At 43.1% G+C, this 23,893-nt stretch overlaps 1 protein-coding gene across 4 annotated transcripts in view; it reads left to right on the forward strand.

Moving 5' to 3' along the window:
- LOC128744314 (dihydropyrimidinase) overlaps window positions 1-23,893 on the forward strand; it is a 55,024-nt gene that overhangs the window by 22,764 nt on the left and 8,367 nt on the right. For 2 of the 4 annotated variants that reach the window (XM_053841206.1, XM_053841207.1), the window contains exons 3-7: window positions 9,145-9,239; window positions 17,676-17,866; window positions 17,926-18,347; window positions 19,495-19,733; window positions 20,436-21,154. In XM_053841206.1, the coding sequence (XP_053697181.1) occupies window positions 9,145-9,239; window positions 17,676-17,866; window positions 17,926-18,347; window positions 19,495-19,733; window positions 20,436-21,154 (1,666 nt within the window). Of the gene's footprint in view, window positions 1-8,832; window positions 8,998-9,144; window positions 9,240-17,675; window positions 17,867-17,925; window positions 18,348-19,494; window positions 19,734-20,435; window positions 21,155-23,893 lie in introns of those variants that run through there. The other 2 variants (XM_053841204.1, XM_053841205.1) reach the window with 2 other exon arrangements.

Genomic DNA, 23,893 nt, shown 5'->3' on the forward strand with positions numbered 1-23,893 from the left:
CTAACTTTTGACAGTTTTAGATTAAAGGGGATATTCATATGAACAAAAGTGCTGAAGACCATAAATGAAAAAATGAAAACAGGAGACACTCTTGGAGATCTTAAGGCCGAAGCAGCGCGAGCATCAAACGGCGTTGGTGCGGTCGAGAACGATAGCATGTTGAAAATCTTAAATAGGGTAGGGTATTTCCAGCACGCTACTAAATTCGGCATACACTCCATTTTTTTGCTGCGCTTTCCCAGATAAAAACTTTGCCGCTATATAACAATACAGAAACGAATATAGCACTCATAAGCTTTAATGTAACTATTTTCATAAAAATGTAAGTAATTTGCTAAATTTTATTCAATAAACATCAAAACTCTGTTTTTCGACTGGCACGTAATCAGGCTGAAAAAACCAGCAGCAATCGCTTACTACGCTTACGCTCTTGATGATGGTTTGAAAAACACACAATTATGATCACGTTTACTTATTCTAGCAACTAAACAGCTGTGAATATGATGTCACAGAACAATTCTACTTCTTTTCATCACGGAAGAACACAAAAATTCCACTCTGATATGAAAATATAAATCAATTTTTATTCACTAGCCATCTACAGCATTTTGCTTTTTAATTTCAGCATATGGTGCTTTATTTACACTACTACCAAGATGTGATGCAGTTGCGCCTGAAACTCTTCTATCGTGTTGACATAGCTAGTATTTGAGTGACAACCACTTGCTTCTGGTGCTAATAGACCGAATGAATCAAACAGTTTGCTTTGCTTTTCCCGTTTAAATCGTATGGGAGCATTTGCTCTAACTCTTTTATTCATACGGCCTAATGTATATGCACGATTCAATGATACACTAGCGCCAGCAGCAAGCTGTTGCCACTGCAAAACTAGTTATCTTCAATGAGCCGGTATCTAGGCAATACCGACACGTTATCCGTCGGTCTCTCTTTTCATCTGTTTTTGTAAAGCATCTAATCCCTGTGCAGGCTATTTCGGCCGGTCGAATTTAAGAAACACAGACACCACTATAGAAAATCGGCCCAATTTAGCCGCAGCGACTTCATCATTTCTCGCGACTATAACTCTAATTCAGTAGCGTTTCATTAAGACCAAAATACACGCCGATATTCAGTAAATATTATTCTATCAACTGGTATCAAAATCTTGTCTCGAATGAATATAGTTTCAACGTAATTCCTGAATATTGTTTGGGCAACAGCTTAATGGGCTGAAAATACCCTCCCGTACCCTATTTCTTAAATGAAGCTACAACATAGTTTTTCGAATACATCATTGTGTGTAAATCCCGCATCTGATATGATATGTTACTACGGTTGAGTATTCAAAACCATCCAAAAATAATGAACCCTCATTGAAAATTTTGCTTCGTCTTTTTTCTCTCTAGTGCGCTTTTTTACGAGTAGGGAAATCTGCTGAGGTCCTTAGAAGATACGGTACTATCAGACACCTGAGAAGACAACTCAGAGAATGGGGTTTAGGTATCCCAACCCCCCTAATGGGTCGTGAGGATCCAGACCCACTAAAACCCAACTCGAGTCTCCAGCCTCAATCCCCCCTGGCACCACCTTATCGGTAATACTTCAGGGAGGGGCTATTGTGCTTAACGCATCGTCTTAGACAACTACTGGACTATGGCAGTTAGGCTATTTACTCACCGTTGATCGGCTCTCCAGCGGTTTTGTAGCTCAAGTACAATCTGGGGAGCGGCCAATGCGACGTCCGAGCTGGAACACATCCTTTGGACTAAGTTATCCGCAGTAGTCTCTTGTCCACTATCATGTTGCTTCTCGCGCCCGAGAAACGAGGGCATATGAAGAAAGCATGTTCTGCAGTTTCCTCTACTTCCACGCTTTCGGAACACGCGGGGACTCCGTATGCCCGAACTTGTGCAGATACTGTCTAAAACAACCGTGCCCTGACAGAATCTGTGTCAGGTAGAAGTTGACTTCGCCGTGGCGCATAGTTCCGGGATAAGTCAATGTATCCACCGGCCTTTTGTGGAATCAGACCATGCCCGCTGCCATGCGATCATCGAGGCCGATCTTGTTGTACTTCGTATATCCCTAGTTCCAAGAAGCACTCTACGTCCTCGCTGTTGATGATGCCAATAGGCTTCATACCCGCTAAGACATAGATTGCGTCATGTGAAACTGTGCGATATGCATTCGCCACTCTCAAGCACATGAGACGATAGGTGCTTTCCAGCTTGACTAGATAGCTTTTGATACCTAACGCCGATGACCACACCGGCCGCCATACCTGAATATGGACAGGACCACGTTGGCTAATAGCCTTCGCTTGTTGTCATATACCGCAGAGCTATTAGACATCATACGAGACAATGCCGAAATAGCTGAGGAAGCCGCAGGCGTAGTCGACGTGGCTCCCGAACTTGAGCTTGTCACCGACGATGACTCCCAGGAGTTTTAAGGGTCGCGTTGACGAAATAGTGCAGTCCCCGACGCTGATATTTGCTTGCTGCACCGACTTGCGGTTGTTCACCACGATAACCTCCGTTTTATGATGCGCTAGCTCCACCTCCAGGAGCGCATCCAATCTTTAACAATGCTTATAGAGTGGGCAGCCGTGAACTGAACCTCTCTGATAAATTCACCGTAGACTTCCAAGGTGATGTCGTCCGCAAAGCCGACAATCACCACCCCTACCGGGAACTTTAGCTTCAACACCTCGTCATACATGACGTTGCACAGCACCGGGCCCAGTATGGAACCTTGCGGAACCCCTGCGGTGATTGGAACGCACTTCTGACCCTCCTCCGTGTTATAGCATAGCACACGATTCTGGAAATAATTTTTCTGAATCCTGTATAGCGACACCGGCTCTTGGACGTTCCGAAGCGAGTTGGCTATGGAGTCCCTATCCCTAGTGCTAGCGCTAGCGCTATTAAACGCATTTCTCACGTCAAGCGTGACAATTGCGCAATAGCGGATACATGTCCTCTCGCGCTGGATCGCCACCTAGGCTGTCTTAGTGACAGACAAGATGGCATCCACTGTAGATTTGCTTTTTCGGAAACCGAATTGGTTCCTTGGCAGACCGTTTGTACCCTCAGTATACTGTACGATTGTGTTTACGATAACCCTCTCCAGCATCTTGCCGGCAGTATCGCGCAGATAGATCGGCCCATATGACGAGGGGACACCCGGAGGTTTTCCCGGCTTCGGCAATAGGACCAGGTTCTGTCGCTTCCATCTGTCCGGGAAGTGGCCAGCTTCCAGGCATCTACTCATTACTGCCCCGAATAATTCTAGAGCCTCCAGAATAGCCGCTTTAATGGCCATATTCGGGATTCCGTCTGGCCCCGGTGCCTTGCTCACCTTTAGGGATTTAGCGATCTCAATGAGTTCCTCGTTCGTAACCGTTACTTCCTCCCCGACCTCTGAACCGCCGTCGCGCACGTTACTTTGGATGTTCGGCACGGAGGCCGACCATCCTACGCTATGGTCTGAGATACTGGAACGTCGGCCGTGGGACGACTCAGCGGCCTGAGGCCAGGCCCTTGGCTCGTGGCGCGGAAAGAGGTCCTCGATGATCCGCTCCAGCATCTCTGGCGATCGCTCTGTGGGCGCCATCACGCCCTTGGCCTTTGCCATTACGACCCTGTAGGCATCACCCCACGGGTTCGCATTGGCACTGGCACATAACCTTTCAAAGCAGGCTCGCTTGCTAGCTATTATCCCACTCTTAAGCGCTGCACGTGCAGCAACTAGTGCTACTCGACATACTGCTCTGCCCTCGTCCGAACAAGCTCTTTGCATAATTCTCCTTGCATGAAAGCAGGCTCCGCGGAGTTCCGCAATTTCTTCTGTCCACCAGTCCATAGCGGACCGCCTGATCTCCTATCAGACCAGGACTACCGAATGTCACGTTGATGATAGACTCTGCACCATTCCTACTGAAGGTACTTGTGGTGCCGACGTTGGACAGGTCTACGTTGAGCTTTGCCAGAGCCTCAAGCAGAATCCGACCCCTATGGTTCGTGCGACGACTTCCCCACTCAACCGCCCAAGCGTTAAAGTCGCCCGCCACAACCAACGGCCTTAGACCAGTCAGCACAACTGATACTCGGTCTACCATCCGCGTAAACTGCTCATTCGACCAACTCGGCGGAGCATAACAGCTGCAGTAGAACACTCCACCCACTTTGGCAACCGCAAAACCCTCGTCTGCAGTTGACACAACCTCTTGAACCGGGAACCTGCTTGTCGTCCATATAGCCGCCATCCCGGACCTAACCGAGACCGAGACCAAGACAGTTACCGTTTCCGGCAGGGAGGCGGTATAGGTCCGAAATGATGGCAATGTTCTCTTAACGACTCAGTAACTGCTTGGTATAACAGCTGCTGGGCCGCGTGGAAGTGGTTCAAGTTTAGTTACGTTACCTGCACTACGTCCGTGTTTTAGTCGCGGCGCGCCTGCCGGGCACTTTGGGCCTCCTGTTGTGTACTTAGCGTCCCGTTGGCCTGTACATATCAGGCACTTGGACGACGCAGAACAGTCCCTCGCTATATGGCTCGTACTGCCACATCTTCTACACAGGTGGCTTCTGTCAGGCCCCTTACAGCTCCAGAACTTGTGCCCTCGCTCAAAACACCGGAAGCAAGCCTCCGGCTGCTGGAACACGCTCAGTGGGCATACGGACCATCCCACCTTCAGCTTGGCCGCCTTCAGGGCTGTATTTCCGTCTACCAGTGGAAGTCTTATTGTAGCCATCTGGGTTCCCACCGGTCCCTTGCGCAGACGAACTGCTTCGGTAGTCACCACCACGTTGCATTGCTCCTTGAGAGCTCGTGTCAGTTCGACCGCTTCAGTGATCTCGTCCAGGTTTTGAAGCTTGAGAGTCATCTCAGGCGTTAATGCGCGGATCTGTATGCCATCACCAAGGACCTTTTCTGCCAGCACTTTGTAGGCAGAACCCTTTTCAGTGGCATCCTTTTTGAGCTCAAGGATCATGTCGCCGGTGCGGGAGCGGCGGATACTCCGCAACTCCGCGCCAAGACCCATTCAGCTGCCCGTCCCCTCTCATGGCCTTCAAGACTTCTGCATAACTCAGCCCCTCAGTTTTGAGGATAAGGGCATCGCCTTTGCGTTCACCTTCGAGTTCACTGTGTTCCTTCGTCGCAGCACGTATGGTACCCCGAAGCATGAGCAGACTTTTTTTCAGGTCCAGGGCTAGGGTGCTGCGGCCTGCCACGAACTCGATGATGGCATCGAGCTGATGAGACGCCGCTACCACTCTTGGTAGCATGTCTCTCTTTCCTTCCACTGCTTTTATTAGCGACGGGCCATTTATCGCTGCGTCTGGCGTAGATGCAGTTGGAGCGAAAGGTGTGCTGCTTCCCTTTCCGCTTACGCTGGCGCTTCTACTCGTATCCATCGGCGGAGATCGTTGGATACCACATCTTGCGAACGGATTATCTAATCCGTCCGCGCTCACTGAAGTTAAGTTTTTTTATTTTGATTGTTCATATAGAATCTCACGAGTTGATGGGAAAGAAGAGTCCGCCGCATCAGAGCCCCTGCTGATGCGGTAAGGGCTGATTACTGTGGAGGGCGCTCTGGTACTCCACGGGCTCCGTTTGAGGCTGAGTATTTATAGAACCCCCCCATTCATCCCTCGGCACGGGTTGCATGACACCTTGGATTAGGGATTTATCAATTCACGTTTTTACTTTTAGCCATGGATAACAGCTATTCAACCATCCTCCTTTAGGGGCTTTGGAACCTCTGCTCAGGTTCTCAGTATTTTCAGGTTCATCGAACATGCTTCTACCGAGATCCGTCATGTGCAGGCGGAGAGTTTACACTCAGCCTTCGCATGAGTGCCCCCTTCTCTGTCCGCATACCACCCTAGTTTCCACCGGTTGTCCGGTTTTCACTAAGGAACGTATCCCGGATGGTACCACGAGCAGGTAGAGATAGGGGTTGCTAAATAAGAGACTGTGGAACTTCGTGGTAGTTTTGGAGCGCATTATTCAACCATTTACCATCCAGGAGCAAACTTTTATTGCACTATGTGTAGAATACATTGATTTTATTCTGGAATGTTTCGAAGTTTTCCGCATTAGTAATTTCCATAACCAGCTTCATGTCGTCTGCGTACACAAGAACACGTATTGAAATAAGAAAGGATATCTCATTTACGTACAGGATGAACAGAAGAGGGCCCAGGTGAGAACCTAGTGGTACTCCAGAAGTGACTTGTATTAGTTTGGAGAAGATGTTTTGAGAGCGAATTTTTATTTTCCATTTTGTGAGATAAGATTGTAGCCATTTCAAAAGTGTTTCTTCTATTCCATATTTTTCCAACTTAAAGATTAGTAAAGGTATGTCAATTTTGTCAAACGCTTTCCAGGTCCAGGTTCTTAAGTGCAGTGTAAATTTCATGGAAAGGAGTGTAAATTTCAAGGAAAATAGGAGGAATAAACGCGGTCGCGGCCTGTTTCTACAAATGTAGTGTATACTTCCTCAAAAACATTGCAAACAAATTACAAATTTCAGTATTATTTTCTCCTATTTGGTAGATGGAAAGTAGTTCCATTGAATAGGTCTTTTTTGCGGTTGAAAACGATTGCCAAGCATTTACGCACACTGATGAGGAGCTCGTTCGTTTTGCACCAGTCGACGAAGATGTGGAGAAGCCTGTGAAAGCTCACGATAATCTTCGATAGACTTTACACCGAGGATGAGTTTCAAATTATCCGCATACAGAAGTTTGCATTCTCGTCCAAAGCAAAGGTCCAAGATTGTTCCCATGGGGGACACCAGTTCGATTACAAAATTGATTCGAATGTTCACTGTCCAGTCTCCCAGAAAGACGTCGGATAACCAGATATGACCTCAATCAGTCTACAAATATTAGCACCGCGCCCATTCGCTTTACTTTAGCTAAAATCGTAGTCCATTCCACACGGCCGCGTTAGGTCTGTGTAAAGTATCTGTTTGAGTGCCGTTTTTCATGTGTCGACTGCAATTCGGATGGAATGTAATGACATATTGTTTTATTTGCATAAAAAAACAAAAGTATTTGATGGAAGTTTCTTTGCAATCCAGTCATCAATATAGTGCACCAACATTGACAGTAAAGCAAAAATTTAAGTGGATAATACGAGTGGTGAAACATTTCCATCAAGTAAAATTGCCGTAAAATTCATATAATTCCTTCATACATAACCAACGTGTGCCAGTGGATGTGGAATTAAGGCGTTTGCAATTTTCTTGGTGAAACCTAATTGCTTCCAAACTCGATATGCTATTATCATTCAGATCCGTCTGGAGTTGTTTGACTTTTATTGCATTCCCATTACGGTTTTTATGACCAGTTATTAAAATGCCGTAAATTCCAAATGGTTACCTGCGAATCTTATACTGTCACGATTAGCTTGTATAGGAGAAAAAAAGCTTTATTCAAAATTAGTCAAATTAAGATTTGCATCTAGAGAAAGCTCCCTGCAAGTCTATTTTTAAGTTAATACAGTATATTATCACAACTACTTTCTCGCTAGTTATGAATAACTTGCGTTGATTTTTCACAAATTGGCTTCATACCATGTCAGCATGTCAAACCTAAGAATATTCAATGTTTTAACCGAAACAGAAAGCATCGTATTAATAATTTAACATTTTGTTCATCATTTGCTACGGAACGGCTTAACAGACCTCCCAAAAAAATGCGCAACATAACATTCCATCTCCATTCTTCGTATGGCACCCATAAAAATCAATCACCCGAATCTGGAACCAACTTCCGATTGGCGTTTCCCGTACTGAGTGATAGACACGTACGACGACGATTGACATCATCCCTAAGCTGATGCCGACACCGTTTACGATTCCCTGCTAAATAACCCAAGCGCCCCGGTTGAAGTCATCATATCGATACGATACGGCAAAAAGGTCTCCGGGTTCCAACTTTGGTATGAAGTGACATTAAACCTTTCTGTCGTATATGAGGTGTAGTCGGGTTTTTGCTGGCATAAAACCGACCAGAAAGTTAATGACAACGGCACTTTGCTGAATTCTATGTTGGTAAGCAATTCAATAAGCGAAACAAACCAAAACGACAAAAGCAAAAAAAAAATGACGTGAACGAAAGGAAGCGGACAGATAAATCTTGGCTGTTTTAGGGGAAATGGCATTTTTAATATTCACCACAATGGCGAATTTAATACGAACTCCAAATGAGTTTCTCAATTCGCTGACGTGTTATGCTTCCGGAGTTATTTTGCTTTTTTTCGCTGCAATACCGTTGAATAGAAGAAGTCTGAGCCATAAAGACGTCAAATAACCGTCACGTCCGCGACCGCGGGTTCGGGCACACTTTTACACGTGCTTTATCTTCTGTTTCGCGGAAGTTAAAGAGCTATAGATTGTCCGATGAAATTCAGATGAATGAACGTCAAACTACCGGTTTAAGCTTTTTCACTCGGTATTTTCTGTGCACTCCAAATAGCTCCAATCTGCTTTCTGCTTTTAGTACTTTATTATGCATTCTACCATTGAGCCGCTGCACTACACAAACGCCGACAATAAATGCATTATTGAACACAAACACCAGATAGCCCACGGTCAACAACTGCAGCCCGTTTGCGTATAGGATAGCTCAGCGGCAATCAACAAGGATGCTGGCTAATCTTGAACTTGCGGGTCTGTACAAGGTGATAAAACTGTAAAACTAAACTACCGCAGCCTGAGTTGTTTGCCGAGTAAATTAAAACAATCTACGACTATTCTCGATAGCAAGCGGTCAGTCAGTCAGTCAGTCAGCCAGTTGCCATTCGACTTGCTGGCGGAACAGAACAAAATTAACGAGATTGTTTGCCATTCTAGTGACATAATTCATGCATTTGTGGAACAATTCGAAAAGTTTTAGTTTTAGAAAATCAAGTTCGAAAAATTTACTTCAAACTATGGAGCAAATCGCGTCCGAAGAGGTTGCTACAATGACTAACTGTGTAAAATAAGCCCTTAGTTGGCAGTTCCCTTAAATCTTCCCATTCACCGTTCGATGAGCGATAAATCGATTTTACCAGAACTTCCAGTTGCCCGTTAAATAAACAGCATCTTTCACTGCTCTCCCTATTACTGCCATCTATTTTCAGAGTGCACAAAACCGTCTGTACATCAAACGAGGTCACGTGGTAAATCATGATGGTATGCAGCAGGCAGACGTTTACATCGAGGACGGAACAATCAGGTATGACCAATTTAGCTGTAGATTGATGGGTCTTCACATTTACGATCCGGGCTTGGGGTTTCTTTCCGTTTTATCGATTAAATATGCGGCATGACAGAATGTTTTAACCTTACCGAGTGCCAGAAGTGAACGTTTTCCGTCGTTAAGAATCTGAACTACCGCAGTTCCTATAGATGCACTCGCATTTTCTTAGTTTGAACTTGGATTTTGCCTTTTTATTTGTATTTGACAGTTAGTGACGAATAGAGGAAATAGTATGGAAGTTTCATTTTAGTTTTCCAAGGATTTAAAATAATCCTGTTCGATTAACCTAATGAAGAAAACATTTGTATTTGCTAATAAATTTTATTTCGGCTATTTTACTTCATCGCTGCCATCTTTTACTAATGCAAATATGAGACAAATTAAATTAGCTTTCATTAACTATCAATTATCACTGCGCTGAAAAGTTATTTATGTGTACACCCATACGTGGGAAAGTCAAAATTTCATCGCCAAAACTGGCAATTCAATAATTTAATAATTCCATTAGAATCGCTTTAAAATGTTTCACCGAAAAACGTCAAGTAGGTGTTCTTTATGGGAATTTCAATTTGAAATCTAATGAAAAAGTATGGAGAGGAGGACGAACTTCGACTGCAGGCAAAATTCGACAATGATTGACAGTTTGAAAATCTTCAGCAGTTTGTTATGCAAATTGAAAATTTACTGTATTGTAATAGGCGCCCTAAAACATCATTAGTTTTTTCGAGTTTGTAATTCCACTAAGAGTTAAACGAGGGCCACAATTCTATATCTCAGTAGTGATTGGCGATGATGTCGTATGTTAATAATTTTTGCGTGACTTTTACTAGTGCTAACTTTAGGTAACTGGCTTGAAAGTAGTATACTAGTTGACGTAGCCAGCAAATAGTTGACGAAGTTAACTGACTCAACGAACTTGCTTACAGTTACCTACGATTAAACGGAAAACATAAATAATTAATCTAGGTTATCATGTACAACACTGATTCGCATCCGTCAATTTCCACGACAATAGTAGATAGCACCATGATAGATTGATTTGAAGTACAGATAATTGTCTTTCAACTAATATGTAGACAGCCAGTTAAAATATTATCAATTAGCAAACGTCCTCTGCACCTTACTAGTCCTCTTCCCCACTCTACTTTGCTGTTATTTTTATACTTTTTATTTTTATACATTCTTAGTAACTAACTCACGCAAAACAGTAAACTAAACGCAAAAAACCTAGGCCAACCTCGTGTTTTTGTCTTGACCTTTAAGGAGGCCAGGCATATAACTAAATTTTTATAAGGGTACTTTTTTACAATTAATGTAGGGGACGGTAAAAGAAAGTAATGAAACAAAGATGTTGATAGTATCCAAGAGAAAGGGACCAGGCGTGAAGGAAAAAGAGCGGAAAATTAGGTAAGGGAGAGCCATTGACGCAACGCTTAACAAGTTGTATACTACTCCTTGTTATCTATGCTTCTGGTACCAACCGCATTCTAGGCGAACACCATTTTTGCGAGTCTGTTGTCCGGCATCCTCAAAACATGTCCCCCTCATTGTATCCTTCCAGCATTACCAACTTTCTGGATTTGCCGAAGAGCTGCGACAACTCGAGGTTCACCCTTCTTCTCCATGCACCGGTTCAAAGATGGTCCTAAGCACACGACGTTCAAAACCGGCCATTGCTTTCAAGCTCCCGTCTAGAAATTGTCCACGTTTTGTGGTCTTATTAGCGTTTTAAGCATAGTAATTTTAGTACGGTGGTGAAGCTTACCAAACCTCAGGATCTTGTAGAGTCCGTAATAAGCACCCCGGCCTTCCGGTAAGAATACCTCTTCGTATTTCTCTGCTGCAGGCATACAAATTCATCCATTACTGTCCTCGTACTTGTTCCCGTCGACTTCAGATACTTGATTTTAGAAGTATTCACCACTAATCCAATGTACATAACACCTTCTAGTGCGAGATTGAACAGCAGGCAGGAAATGCCATCGCCTTGTCGAAGTCCTCTGCGTGTTTCAAACAGGCTTAATAACGCACCCGATATCCTCACACAGCGCTGTACACCATCCATCGTAGCCTTAATCAGTTTTGTCAGGTTCCGGGAGAGCCGTTTTCGACCGTAATTTCCCATAGTTCTTCACAGTCGGAAGAATCGTAGGAACCCTGTCAATCTATGAATAAGTGGTTCGTACTGCGTAGGGATCTGGTTATTGCTATACTTTTGGAGAATCTCTCTCAGCATAATGATTTGGCCCGTTCACAAAACCGGTTTGATAACTTCTCGAAAAAATCTACCAGCTAGCGGAGATAAACGGCAAAAGTTGATCTGAGAAAACACTCAACACTATAGGCGGTGTTGAGAATGGTGATCACTCGATAGTATATTGGGCATATTACCCACTCCTTTCATTCATCAGGTAGTTATTCTGTTTTCCAGATCCTGATCAGCCTATGCAGACACGTAGCCGACCTATCCGAGCCCATCTTGATAAGATCCGCTGCGATGCCATCTTTGTCAGCTGCCTGGTTATTCTTGAGGTAGTCTGATGTAGTCATTCCCCCGTAGTCTTGATATTCCGTCTCGGCGCCATTCAGATGCTCATTGTAGTACTGTATCCAATTTTTGATCACCTCATGTTCATCCGACAAGATCCCTCCATTTTTATCCCGACATATTTCGACTTTGTGCGATATATTCAGTATCTTGTAAAATTTACGCGTTTCCTGGGAACGATACAGCTGTTCCATATCCTCGCACTCCATTTCTTCCAGACGGCGCTTCTTATACTGGAAAAACTGGGTTTGCTGTCTTCGCTTCTGTGTATATCATTCCTCGTTTCGACGGGTCCCCTGCTGCAGCATCGACGCCCGCGCTGCATGCTTCTCATCTAACATCCCCTGGCATTCCCTTTCGAATCAGTCGTTACGTTGACTCCTTTCAGCGAAACCGATGACACCTTCCGCTGCGCTGTTAATGCTTTAACGTTATCCCAGCATTCCTCGAGTGGTGTTACGTTTAGATCTCCCTCACCTGGGGTTTAAACATCTTGTTCTATCTCACCCTGTGTGACCGGGCACAGCCCGACCAGACCAGGATCGCGTACTGTATCGCAGGGTAGATGATCTGTTTGTAGACAGCCAGCTGATTCGTCAGGCTTAATTTGGATGTTCTGCATATCATCGGGTACAACGACCGGATTAGTATGCTACATACAAATTTTCTTGCAAAACATTTCAACGGTAGTCTTTCTAACGGTTTTATAACGGTAGTCTTTCTAATAGACGGAGGCAATAGTACAGTGTGACACATATATATTTGAACAAAAACAAAGCCATATATTTTTGTAAATAAAGGTTTTATTTCGAATTTTAGTTTTAGAAGTTTTACCCATACCCATTTAGAAGTTTTGTTTACCCATATATACAGAATACAACAAACAATCATTGCTCTATTGAATCGCCTTTTGTCTGGATAATTCGCTTTAAACGTTTTTTGGAGTCGTTACATACGGCACGTTCTACTTCCATCGGAATGTCATCCCATATCTTGTTGGTAACTAAGTTACATTCATCCAAATTACGATATTTGTAATCCTTGTGCTTCTGCTGCATGTATCCCCATTCCTTTTTCGATATGAAATCTGTCAGATTGGCTTTACACTACACCACGTCTGCACAAGATTTGCAATGTGGGCAGGAGCTCCATCCTGTTGAAAGCAGTAATATTCTTCACCATACATTTCCCGGACGTGAGACACCAAATTTTCCTCTAGGACCATTTCTAGAAAGTATTTTGCATTAACTTCCACACCTTTTTATGAAATACCACTCCATACCATGACCGCTGACGAATTTTGGTATCTTTGCATATTACGTTTGTGCTTTGGAACGTCGATGATCGAAACCGACCACAACCGATCATTTTGAGCATGATGCGGGGTTTGAAAAGCAAACAACTTCTCATCAGAAAAGATCACTTCGGAATCACCGTACCGACGGAGCATTATTGTGCGAACCGGTCAAAATTGCGAAGAATTCGCACTCGAACAACCTTTTTGACCTTTGCAGTTCTAACGCTTCGTTTTCCTCTGTTTTTTACGGTTTTCAACAGATCCCGTCTCGACAAATGTTTTTACTGCATAGTATGCAAGTCCTCTTTTTATGCAGAGATGTTCGATGTCACGAAAAATAGTGCTGCATGCAGCACCTATTCGGGGTTTATTTATTATCAACGACCATAACTCAAATATTGGTACGTGTACACCGAACGAGACACAATACGAAAATGAATCTAGGTCAAGTAAGACTTAAGTCATAATGACACACACATGGTATTAGTTTGATTGTATTGATTGTATATGCCGTTACAAATATAAAATGATTTTTGTTCGAATATACATGTGTCACACTGTAGAAACAAGTTTTAAAACCAAATGTGTTTCGCAGTATCCTTAGATTGGGACAAGACGAGAAGGACAAAGAGCGTAAATTTGGATAATTTTTTATAAATTTACTTTGTCAAGCAAATCTGTCCTGAGTTTTGAATATACTATATATGCCAATGTAAGGTTCTCCTCGTGTCTCCTCGCTTATCAAAAGCAAAACCAAAGTGCTACATTCCGTTTTCGAAATTTAACCCTCTGTTTAAATTCGACTTCGCAGCCAGCTGCAAAAGTACAGAACGACTGCGGGCCTAGTGCTACGATTCTTTTGACTCTATAAGCCTCTCCCATTAATATTTTTTGAAACGATGATTTTTACAATTGATGGAGGGACGGTAGGGGAAAGTAATGAAAATGACATTTTTTGTGAAAGGAGGGGAAAGAGTGGAAAAGAAGGGGAGGGGGGGAGGTAATAGGTAGCTACGCTTAACAAGTTGTCGTTGTGACTCCTATCTTTTGTCCAATACTGGAAGGTGCATGGGTCGAACCAAGCTATAATAGGATTCCCAAAAATTTTTCATTACTTTCCCCTACTGTCCCTCCATCAATTGTAAAAACCATCGTTTCAAAAAATATTAATATTAATGCCTGACCACATTTTAAGGTCAAAGACTAAAACACGAGTTTGGTCAATCTCTCCCAGCTGAGATTCGAACCTACGATGGCTGGCTTGTTAGACTAGCGCTATACTTTGAAACCGTTCGGCAGGGTTTCTTACGCTTATTACGACGATGTAATGCATCTTTTTCGCCTGATTCAATTGATCTTTTTTCCATGAAATAGTTGCTGGCGGCATAAGTCAGCTAATCGTTAAGAAAAACTGCATTGAACTTTGTTTATGCCGCGATGATAATTTCCCAGTTCTAGAGAGGATTTATTCAAAATCAGGCAAGAAATGTAGCCTAACCATACAATATAACTTAATCTTATACACTGGTTGTTTACATAATTTGCACTATTCCTATCAGGTATGGATAAAGAAGGGTCATTAAATACACTTACTAGATTTGGAGTTCGTCACCTTTTACCAAACTGAGGTATCCGCAATAAGTAGCAACATGTCATAACGGGAGCCAATTATAACCAGATTTGAACCCATCTACGAACTAAGAACACAATAAAAGTTAGTTCCAAGTCCAATCGTTTGGTCTTTGCCATTCACGTCTTGTCCCGCTCAAGGGATATTACAAAACACCTTTTATTTCATTACTTTCTTCTATCATTCACTCCATCTATCGGTAAGACAAATATTATAAAAAAAATTAGTAATGTCTGGTTTCATCATAAGAGTAATTCACGTTGAAATGGGGCCACTACTAACACAAGGTCTTCAAATATTAGAACCATTGTATTTGATTGGTTGAAAATGGTTAAAAAATGAGAATTACACTCTTAACATCTAGGAACAGTAGACCCCTCGTTCGCCAAGACGCCGGACAGTTTAAAAAATATCGAATTTCTAGCAAACCTTGAGATTTATATCATATTTTCTAAATTTGCAATGGAACAACTAACAAATGGCACGGTTCTGTAAAGACGAAGAACTGGGCTTTCAAATGGAGTAAAAAAATTTAATGGCCACCTTGGATTTAGTCGCCATTTATAATTTTAGCAATAAATCGCCGTTTTTGCCATGAGGTCCCCAACTGATTTTCATTTTAAGACCACCATTGTAAATTTGGGAAAAAATGTTACAAGAAACACTCATCAAATTAGGTGTGCAGTGGCGTTAACTTAATGAAACAATTGACGATCTATAGCAAGGTTTACAAATCTCATGTAATGCTATTTGTTAGTTGTTTCATTGCAAATTTGAATATATCACATGATATAGATCTCAAAGTTTTCTAAAAATTCCACATTTTTTCTGTCGGGCTTCTTGGCGAACGAAGGTTCTAGAAATACTCAGAGGTGAGAGATACGCGGAAGCAGCCATCTTGAGAGTCAATCGAGCAGCGAGAATTGTCAAAAGGGAGCCAATCGAACACGCATACTGTTTGCTTAAATATTTGATTAACAACTATTGAAATAGTTATAAAATTTACTTAAGCTATTGTCACGCATCTTGAATATTACACTCAGACACAGTGTGCATAAAGCTTTACAGTGCACTTCACATTGATTAAGTTAGACCAAATCTCCTGTTTTTTAGTCTTGACCTTGAAATGCGGTCAAACATATATTAATATAGCCACATGCCCTGACGGGTGTTATGGGTTCGAATCCGGTTATAATCTCAGATTATAGCTTGGTACGACCCATGCACCTTCCAGCATTGGACAAAAGGTAGGAGTCACAACGACAACTTGTTAAGCGTAGCTACCAATAACCCCAACAAAACAAAACAAAACAGAAACGGATCATGTTGAAAACTATTAGGTCACACTGCTACACCATTTTGCAGCACGGCAAGTGCTGGCAGTTTTTCTACACTGATGCCAAATCGTTGGCTTTTGTTTCCGCGTATCTCTTACTCTGAGTATTCCTAGAGAGTTCCTCTGTTTCGAGGTATTAAAAGTGTAATTCTCGTGTACTTTTTCATTTCGACGTATCTACAAATGAAAGATTCTCTTCGTGTCTCCTCTCTTCCGTTTTATACGGCGATACTAATGCAATAAAACGAAAATTTTCAAAGCATTTCGCTAGCTAGTGACTCCAGCAACCATTCATGCAAAGCTGATGTATCAAAATGCATTAGTATCGCCGCAAACAACGGAAGAGAGGAAACACGAAGAAAATTTCTCATTGTCAGAAACGTTGAAATGAAAAAGTACCCGAGAATTCTCATTCATAACCATTTTAAACCAATCAAGTACACTAAAAAAATCGGCGCGTCAAGTTTACGTAAATTACATACGTAATTCTCATCCATCACACTTTTCATATAACATTCTCGTGAATTATTAATAACTCGCACTCAGGCTAACCAGTTTACGTGGGATCCCGGTAAATTTGATCAACTTTCCCATTAACTAGTACATGAAGTTCATGTAAGTTGCTGTACAGAAATTTACATGATTTTTCACGTGAATGCGACGTGTCGATTTTTTAGAGTGTACAAAAGTGCTAATATTTGAAGACCTCGTGTCAGTAGTGGCGCTGTTTCAACGAGAATTAGTCATAGTTCAAGTCAAAAACACGAAGTTGGGTCAATCGTTTAAACCCAGATAACCAATAACCAGTAACACAGCTGCTTATTAGTATATTTGGCATTTTATACTGCACATTGTTGTTTATTAGCTTTTTGACAGCCAATTGCATTAATTTGCCATCCAAAATTCTATTCAAATTCTTCTTGTCAGTATAATCAGCTGCAAATAAGCATTGTCAGCACTATAAAAGGATTATCAGTAAAGCAGCTGTATATTTTGCCATAGTTTTCTAAGCATTTAGGGTGACTTAAATGCTTATTCGCTTGCATTTATATAGTGTTGGTAATGCTTATTGATTACCTGGGCAAAACAGTCCTAAATTTCGTGCATCACTTGGTGCAGTTTTCGAGCAACACAAAGCGGTTCGCTGTAGGATTGACAAGAAGATTGCAATAAAAAACAAAAGTTTTATTTTGTGAACAAAAATTGCTTCTGAAATTCGAAAAGCTAATGACGACTCGTTTCCTCTTAAAGTTTAAAAACATTTGCCATTATTCCAGAAGCACAGGCCATAAATAGTGATGTCCGAAATTTTCAATTATTTCTTTTGAACTGTTCGATGAATTCAACCATTCGTGCTGACAGTGTTTGATTAAAAATCATTCGAATATTGTTTTTGTTATACGTTTAGTAGAATCGAACGATTTACGGCCACCTCTAACCATAAAGCATAAAATAAAAGCGGCATAGAACCGTAAACTGTACTGGGAATTAGCAAGTCATCCGACAATAAATACTTGTCTACCCTTTCTTACCATTTCCATTCTGTAAATACACCGAAATCGGCTCGTCTTACCGTCTTCGTTATTTATCTTTATCTGCAGATACGTCGGCACCGGTGCGGACTTTGTCGTTCCCGGAGGCTGCCGCACGATAGACGCTGCCGGCAAGTTGATCCTTCCGGGTGGTATCGATCCGCACACACACTTCCAGCTGGAGTTCGGGGGCACCGTGTCGGTCGATGACTTCTACCAGGGCACCAAAGCGGCTGTCGCCGGTGGCACCACCACAGTCAGTAAGTCAACCGGCGATGCGGTCTCTGTTTGCACACGTACTTATGCTATCCAATTTCAGTCGATTTTGTCATTCCAAAGAAGGGCGAATCCCTGCTGGAAGCCTACGACACGTGGCGAGAACGAGCGGACTCGAAAGTAGTCTGCGATTACGGACTGCACGTCGCCATCACCTGGTGGTCGAAATCGGTGCGGGATGAGATGAAGATCCTGTGCGAGGAACGAGGCGTTAACTCGTTCAAATGCTTCATGGCGTACAAGGGACTGTTTCAGGTGACCGACAGTGAGTTGTACGAAATTTTCGAAACCTGCAAGGAGCTCGGTGCGGTGGCGCAGGTCCACGCCGAAAACGGTGACGTGATTGCCAAGAACGTACAGAAACTGCTGGCGGCGGGCGTCACCGGGCCCGAGGGACACGAGCTGTCCCGCACGGAAGAGGTGGAAGCCGAAGCGGTCAACCGAGCCTGCGTGATTGCACATCAGGTGAGCGCATTATCGGAACAACGGTATACATATTATGCCTTTGTCACCTTCAGCTCTCGTAGATTAGTATGATTGCATGTCATTTAACATTATTGCACGTTTGCCTCCCTCCTGGCAGAACGCCCCCTAACCAAATCTTAGCCTCGTAGATTAGGCCGAGTTGTCTTTTCCGTTAGGACCAGTGGTGGTAAATACCACTGATTAGATTAGGATTTACAGTCTGTTCTATGTAGCCTATATTGTACATATTTTTATTTCCAAACAGGCGCGTCACACCTAAAAATGTTTTATGACGCTTCACTCAGATGATATCTTGCAAGCGCCGATTTGTAAACATCTGCGTCTGCGAAGCAAATTTATTTTAAAATCTAGAGTAAAAGCACCAATTCTCAACAAGTCATTTAGCTCGATTAAATGGGTAATTATTTACTATTTAAAACTTGTTGTTAATACGCTCTAACATGTATTATAATTAAAAATGCAATATTTCTAAACTCAATTATTATTATTAATTGAGTAATTTTAGATTTTATGTTTGACATCTTTGCATCTGCACTGATATTCTTCACGTGTTTCATGTACAGTGTTGATTAATTGTTTTGAACCAGTTCAAGCACCAGTGAATGAAGAGATTGACATCATTCCAAATGGAAAAGATTTGTTTGACACAAAATTTAAAAGTATTTTTTAGTTTATCCTCAAAAAAGCTTTCTTAAAATTTTCTCTTTATTTTGCTATGAAAAACTTCGACCCTAATAAATCAATTAAATTGTTTTTTGTCCCTCCATGTTACAACACAAAATTGCAAACAAAGAAAATAATGATTCATAATCGACCTTGTATTGTTACTACTAAAGTTTCAGTGACAAATATAACATTCTCCGGCTTAGTAAACAGCCTTGTAGCTATTGGCATAGACCCAGTTTCTGAGTGTCACTACCAAGCTTAGAACTGTTGTTTGACACGCAACCTCCTTCTAAGTGACTCGTTTAGAAACTGATTATCATAACGACTCTGATTTTTTCCCCGAAACCCTCTCACCAGTCACATCGGTTGTCGGCAACCTACATCAAAACTCTTTTGTTGATTTTCACTATTTTCTTTCCTACACCGGTGACCCGTTTCTTGAAACCAATGGGCCAATTAGACTAAATGTCCTCTGTACGTAGTGCATGTGATGAGCAAATCCGCCGGTATCGAGGTAGCACGTGCTCGTCGCCGGTACGACGGTGTAGGTATCTACGGTGAAACACTAGCAGCTGCCCTGGGAACCGACGGTACGCACTACACGGACAAGTGCTGGCACCATGCCGCCGGTCATGTCCTCAGTCCTCCGCTCAGGCCGGACCCAACTACGCCGGAATTTATGATGAAATTACTCGCCCAGTAAGTTGTTGACGGCTGCCGTCGTCGGAAAATGCAAGGTTTTCTTCTCCTTTTGTGTATTTATGTTTGGTGAAGGAACAAGTTCCATGGTACTAAATATCGCATGTTTTTATCAAACACATCGCTCGCTAACTGGCCACTGCACACCGTTTTCAGTTTTCTACAATAATTTGGCCATTCACTTAACTCAAAATTTTATTCCATTCTCTTGTTTACTCCGAAAACCATGTTTTCATAAACCGGAATCTCAATGTTGTGATCGTCTGCCACGTGGATTATGATTCTAACACTGTCAAACAAAACCTTTCATACAAAAAAAATAACCCACCCTCAACGAACCAACCAACCATCAGACAAAGACACCGCTGTACGTTACCAGGGTAACGGGTAAGCTTGCCGCCGAGCAAGTTTCGCAAGCCAGAAGACGTGGCTTCCTAGTTTACGGCGAAACTCTAGCCAGCTCGCTCGGCTGTACACTAACCAATGTCAAACCGAACGCTCTGGCGTACTACGTGACAAGTCCGCCCATGCGGCAGGATCCGGAAACACCACGACACCTGATGAAGTTCCTGGCGTTGTAAGTTAACTCTTAACCATTTCGTACTCTGTCCTGTGGGTTCCTTTAACGCTTACGTTCACTACCACTTTCCTAAAGCCAAAATCAATGATTCTAATCTTCTAATGTTCGATTGTCCCCTACAGAGACGACTTGCAAACCACTGGCAGCGACAACTGCACATTCAACAAGAACCAAAAAGAACTCGGCCGTGACGATTTCACCAAAATCCCGAACGGCGTCAATGGCGTTGAGGACCGCATGTCGGTCGTCTGGGAGAAGGGAGTCCAGACGGGACTGATCGATCCGCAGCGTTTCGTTGCCATCACCAGCACGAATGCGGCCAAAATCTTTAACCTGTATCCGCGCAAGGGGCGCATAGCGCCCGGTTCCGACGCGGACGTACTTATCTGGGATCCAAAAGCGGTACGCACCATTTCCGCTTCGACACACCATCAAGCGTGCGATTTTAACATTTTCGAGGGAATGAAGTGCCATGGCGTGCCGGACTTCGTGATCGCACACGGCCGGGTCTGCATGGAGGACGGTGTTCTGCGGGTTGCCGAAGGTCAGGGCAGTTTTCTGGAAACTCCCGTCAATCCGCCGTTCGTGTACGATGCTCTGAACGGCATCACCGACCGGAACGGGGACGACAAGAGCGCTCGCAACGGGCTGCAGAATCTGGATCTGAACCAGAAGCACGACGTGGACATTCCGGAGCCGTACGCTCTGCCGGACAAGTACATTCCGGGACCGGCGCTGAGCATCGTTTCGGGAGATTCGCAGATCAGTACGCCGCACAGTGCTCGCGGCCACCGGCCGGACGGATCTAAGGATATGCAACAATCAACGTTTTCCATCAGCGGTAAGTAGCTGCTCTCTGTGGTGTGAACAATAAAAGTTGTGCTTCTCTATTATTATTTGGTTTTTCTTATTTAAGATATATTTTGTCTGAAAATGTAATTTTTACTGTCGGTTATTTTAAAATGTAATGCTAAAATGTCTGCAAATTTTGAACCTATCACCAATCTAGGCAAACATAAACAATGGAACGAACGAACAACTCGAATCTCTCCATAGCTCCATAGTTATTGAAATACACTGCACATTCTGCTTATTCTACTCTCTGAAGATGATGTCACGACTGCGATTAGCTAACCGATGAATACCGAAGAGGGTTGAATAAAACAGGGATAAGCCGAAATTTTGCAAGAAAATTAAAACAGAGGGCACTAATCTTGTGGCCACTAATGTTTTTTTGTCAATAGCTTTTCATAGAAACGTCTTTTTGTTAGTATATGTGTTTATACTCCTCCTCGTCTAGCTATATCAAGAGCTTGTCTCCATTGTAACGCATGCATTAAAAAATGGATACATTTCAGATGGCCATGGAAAAAAATATAAGATAATTCAATGGAACAAATTTTCCCTATCTTCCACGTTTACTAATCGGTTTTACAAAAAAGCTTTGACGCCCTTCCCGGTGGCCTTACGGCAGTTGACTGAAACCTCAACCATGGCCAATGGAAGAATGAATGTCGGCATGTTCTTCAACCCTTCCGTAGCCTTAGTGATCAGCCACGAAATCATTGGAGTAGGTCCTCCGCTTGAGATTCGCCCGAAAATTTCCAATAGATCGCAGCTGGGAGACGTTGAGACGGTTGGTGGTCTTTGATACAGCGTTTATCTTCAGCCGGTCGATCGCTTAACATAACGGGCCAAAGCCAGGTCCGGCCGATAGATCATATCTTCCTTCACGTGATACTTCTTGATGAAGATGGCAACTTGCGGCAGGCACTTCGTACTGCATATCTCCCCGTTCATCGCAAACTCCGAAGCACAGAATTTGAGGAGGGTTGGTCGTTTCCTTCTCGCTGATCGTCAGTCAGAGGAAGACCTTCTCCGGAAATTTGATGTAGGAGACATATTCGACGTCATTGCCTACCTTCCTGGAGAGGACGTAAAGTACCCGGTCCTCTGCCAGTCGTTGCCTTTCAGGGTCAAGTAGGTTTTGTGGTGAAGTATGACCAAAACGTCACACTGGATGGAAAGATGTTTTCACCAGTTCCTTCTGTCGCTCCTTCTAGGTGATTACCTGCTGCTCAGACACGGCCGGCCACGATTGACGATTCCGCAAAAAAAACTTCCATTTTGGTCACATACTTCTTCGCCGGTTGCTTCGACCTCACACCCAAGGTATGGAATGATGAAACCACCTCTTGGAGTTCCTCTTCTGCTTTTTCCGAAATCAAGCCTCCGTTTGACGATCTCGCCTTTATCCAGAAGGCAGAGAATGTTGTAAATTTCGGATCGGCTATATCCGGTAAACATGGCATAACACTGTTAAATTTTTTCTGTACACAATATGGTTGTTACAATTGGCGATGCATAGGCGGATTCACCACCACATGGGAGCGTAATCGCATAAAAAATCATTCTATTAGTGCATTTTTTAGTGCATACGTTACTTGATCCTGGGCTACTCGTCGTCAATTCCTTTCGACATTCGCAAGTCTATCTATTCATATCGGTCAGGCTCTTGAAGAGAACAGATTTCACTGTACAGTCGTCTGGCATCCTTGCGACGTTGCCAGCCCGCCATAACCTCCACACTTCCGCCAAGCGTTTTGGACATCGACAGGTTTGTGCGACAATGTATGCTCCTTGATCGAATTGCCTTACAGCGGAAAGGCTTCAAGCTTGAATTCATTGAATCTTTTTACTGGTATTTTTGTGGATGGTGACCAGAGATCACGAATATATGAACTTATCAACTACTCCAAGTCCATCGCTGTCCATGGAAGGTGAACGTTGTTTTCCTTGGAGCCTTTTCGTACCATACATACATTTCGTTCTCGACGCATTGGTTTGTAACCCAATCCTCTGAGTTTCCATTTTTAGATTAGCGCAGTATCAATCATAGCGTTATCATCGTATGCGAAACCAAGGAATTGGCTACTTTCACTAAAGAAAGTTCCTCTTGTTTCGATGTTTGCTCGCCGGATCTCACCTTCAAGAACGATGATAAACAGCATACATGAGCATACATCTCCTTGCCGCAACCCTCGGCGCTTGATTTGGTTTTACCAAAACGTCCGAGCGTTACTGCAAATTAGCAGATAGGGTATTACTATCAACATTTGGTCAACTTAAACTTGCCGCATTTAAAAAAACCTAAACATCGCAAAGCGACCATCTCAAACTCATTGGATCACTATAAAAGCTGATAAATCTCACAGATGGCTCCAGCAGAGTCTTGTTCTGTCGTACATACTCGACGAACGTCTGTAAACTGGGTGACATTGCGATTCTCGTTTCGAGAGATTTTGGTTCGTTTCGACCACGTTAAACGAATGGGCGAAACGAACCAAAATCCCTCGAAACGAGAAACGCTATGTCACTGTCAACCCTGATTGGTCCTCCAAAAAAGGTCGATTCAGATTAACCGTCAACAACAACGGAACGGAGAGAAATTATGACGTGTGATCTGTATCAGGCGTAAATTTTACTCTAAATATGGCACGTGACACTTTAGTGTCCATCTAGCGGTAAGCATGAGCAAAAGCTACCTAAAATGATCCATTGTCACCTACATAATACACGT

Source organism: Sabethes cyaneus, chromosome 3, assembly GCF_943734655.1.
Source record: "Sabethes cyaneus chromosome 3, idSabCyanKW18_F2, whole genome shotgun sequence".
Classification (NCBI taxonomy): Eukaryota; Metazoa; Arthropoda; class Insecta; order Diptera; family Culicidae; genus Sabethes; species Sabethes cyaneus.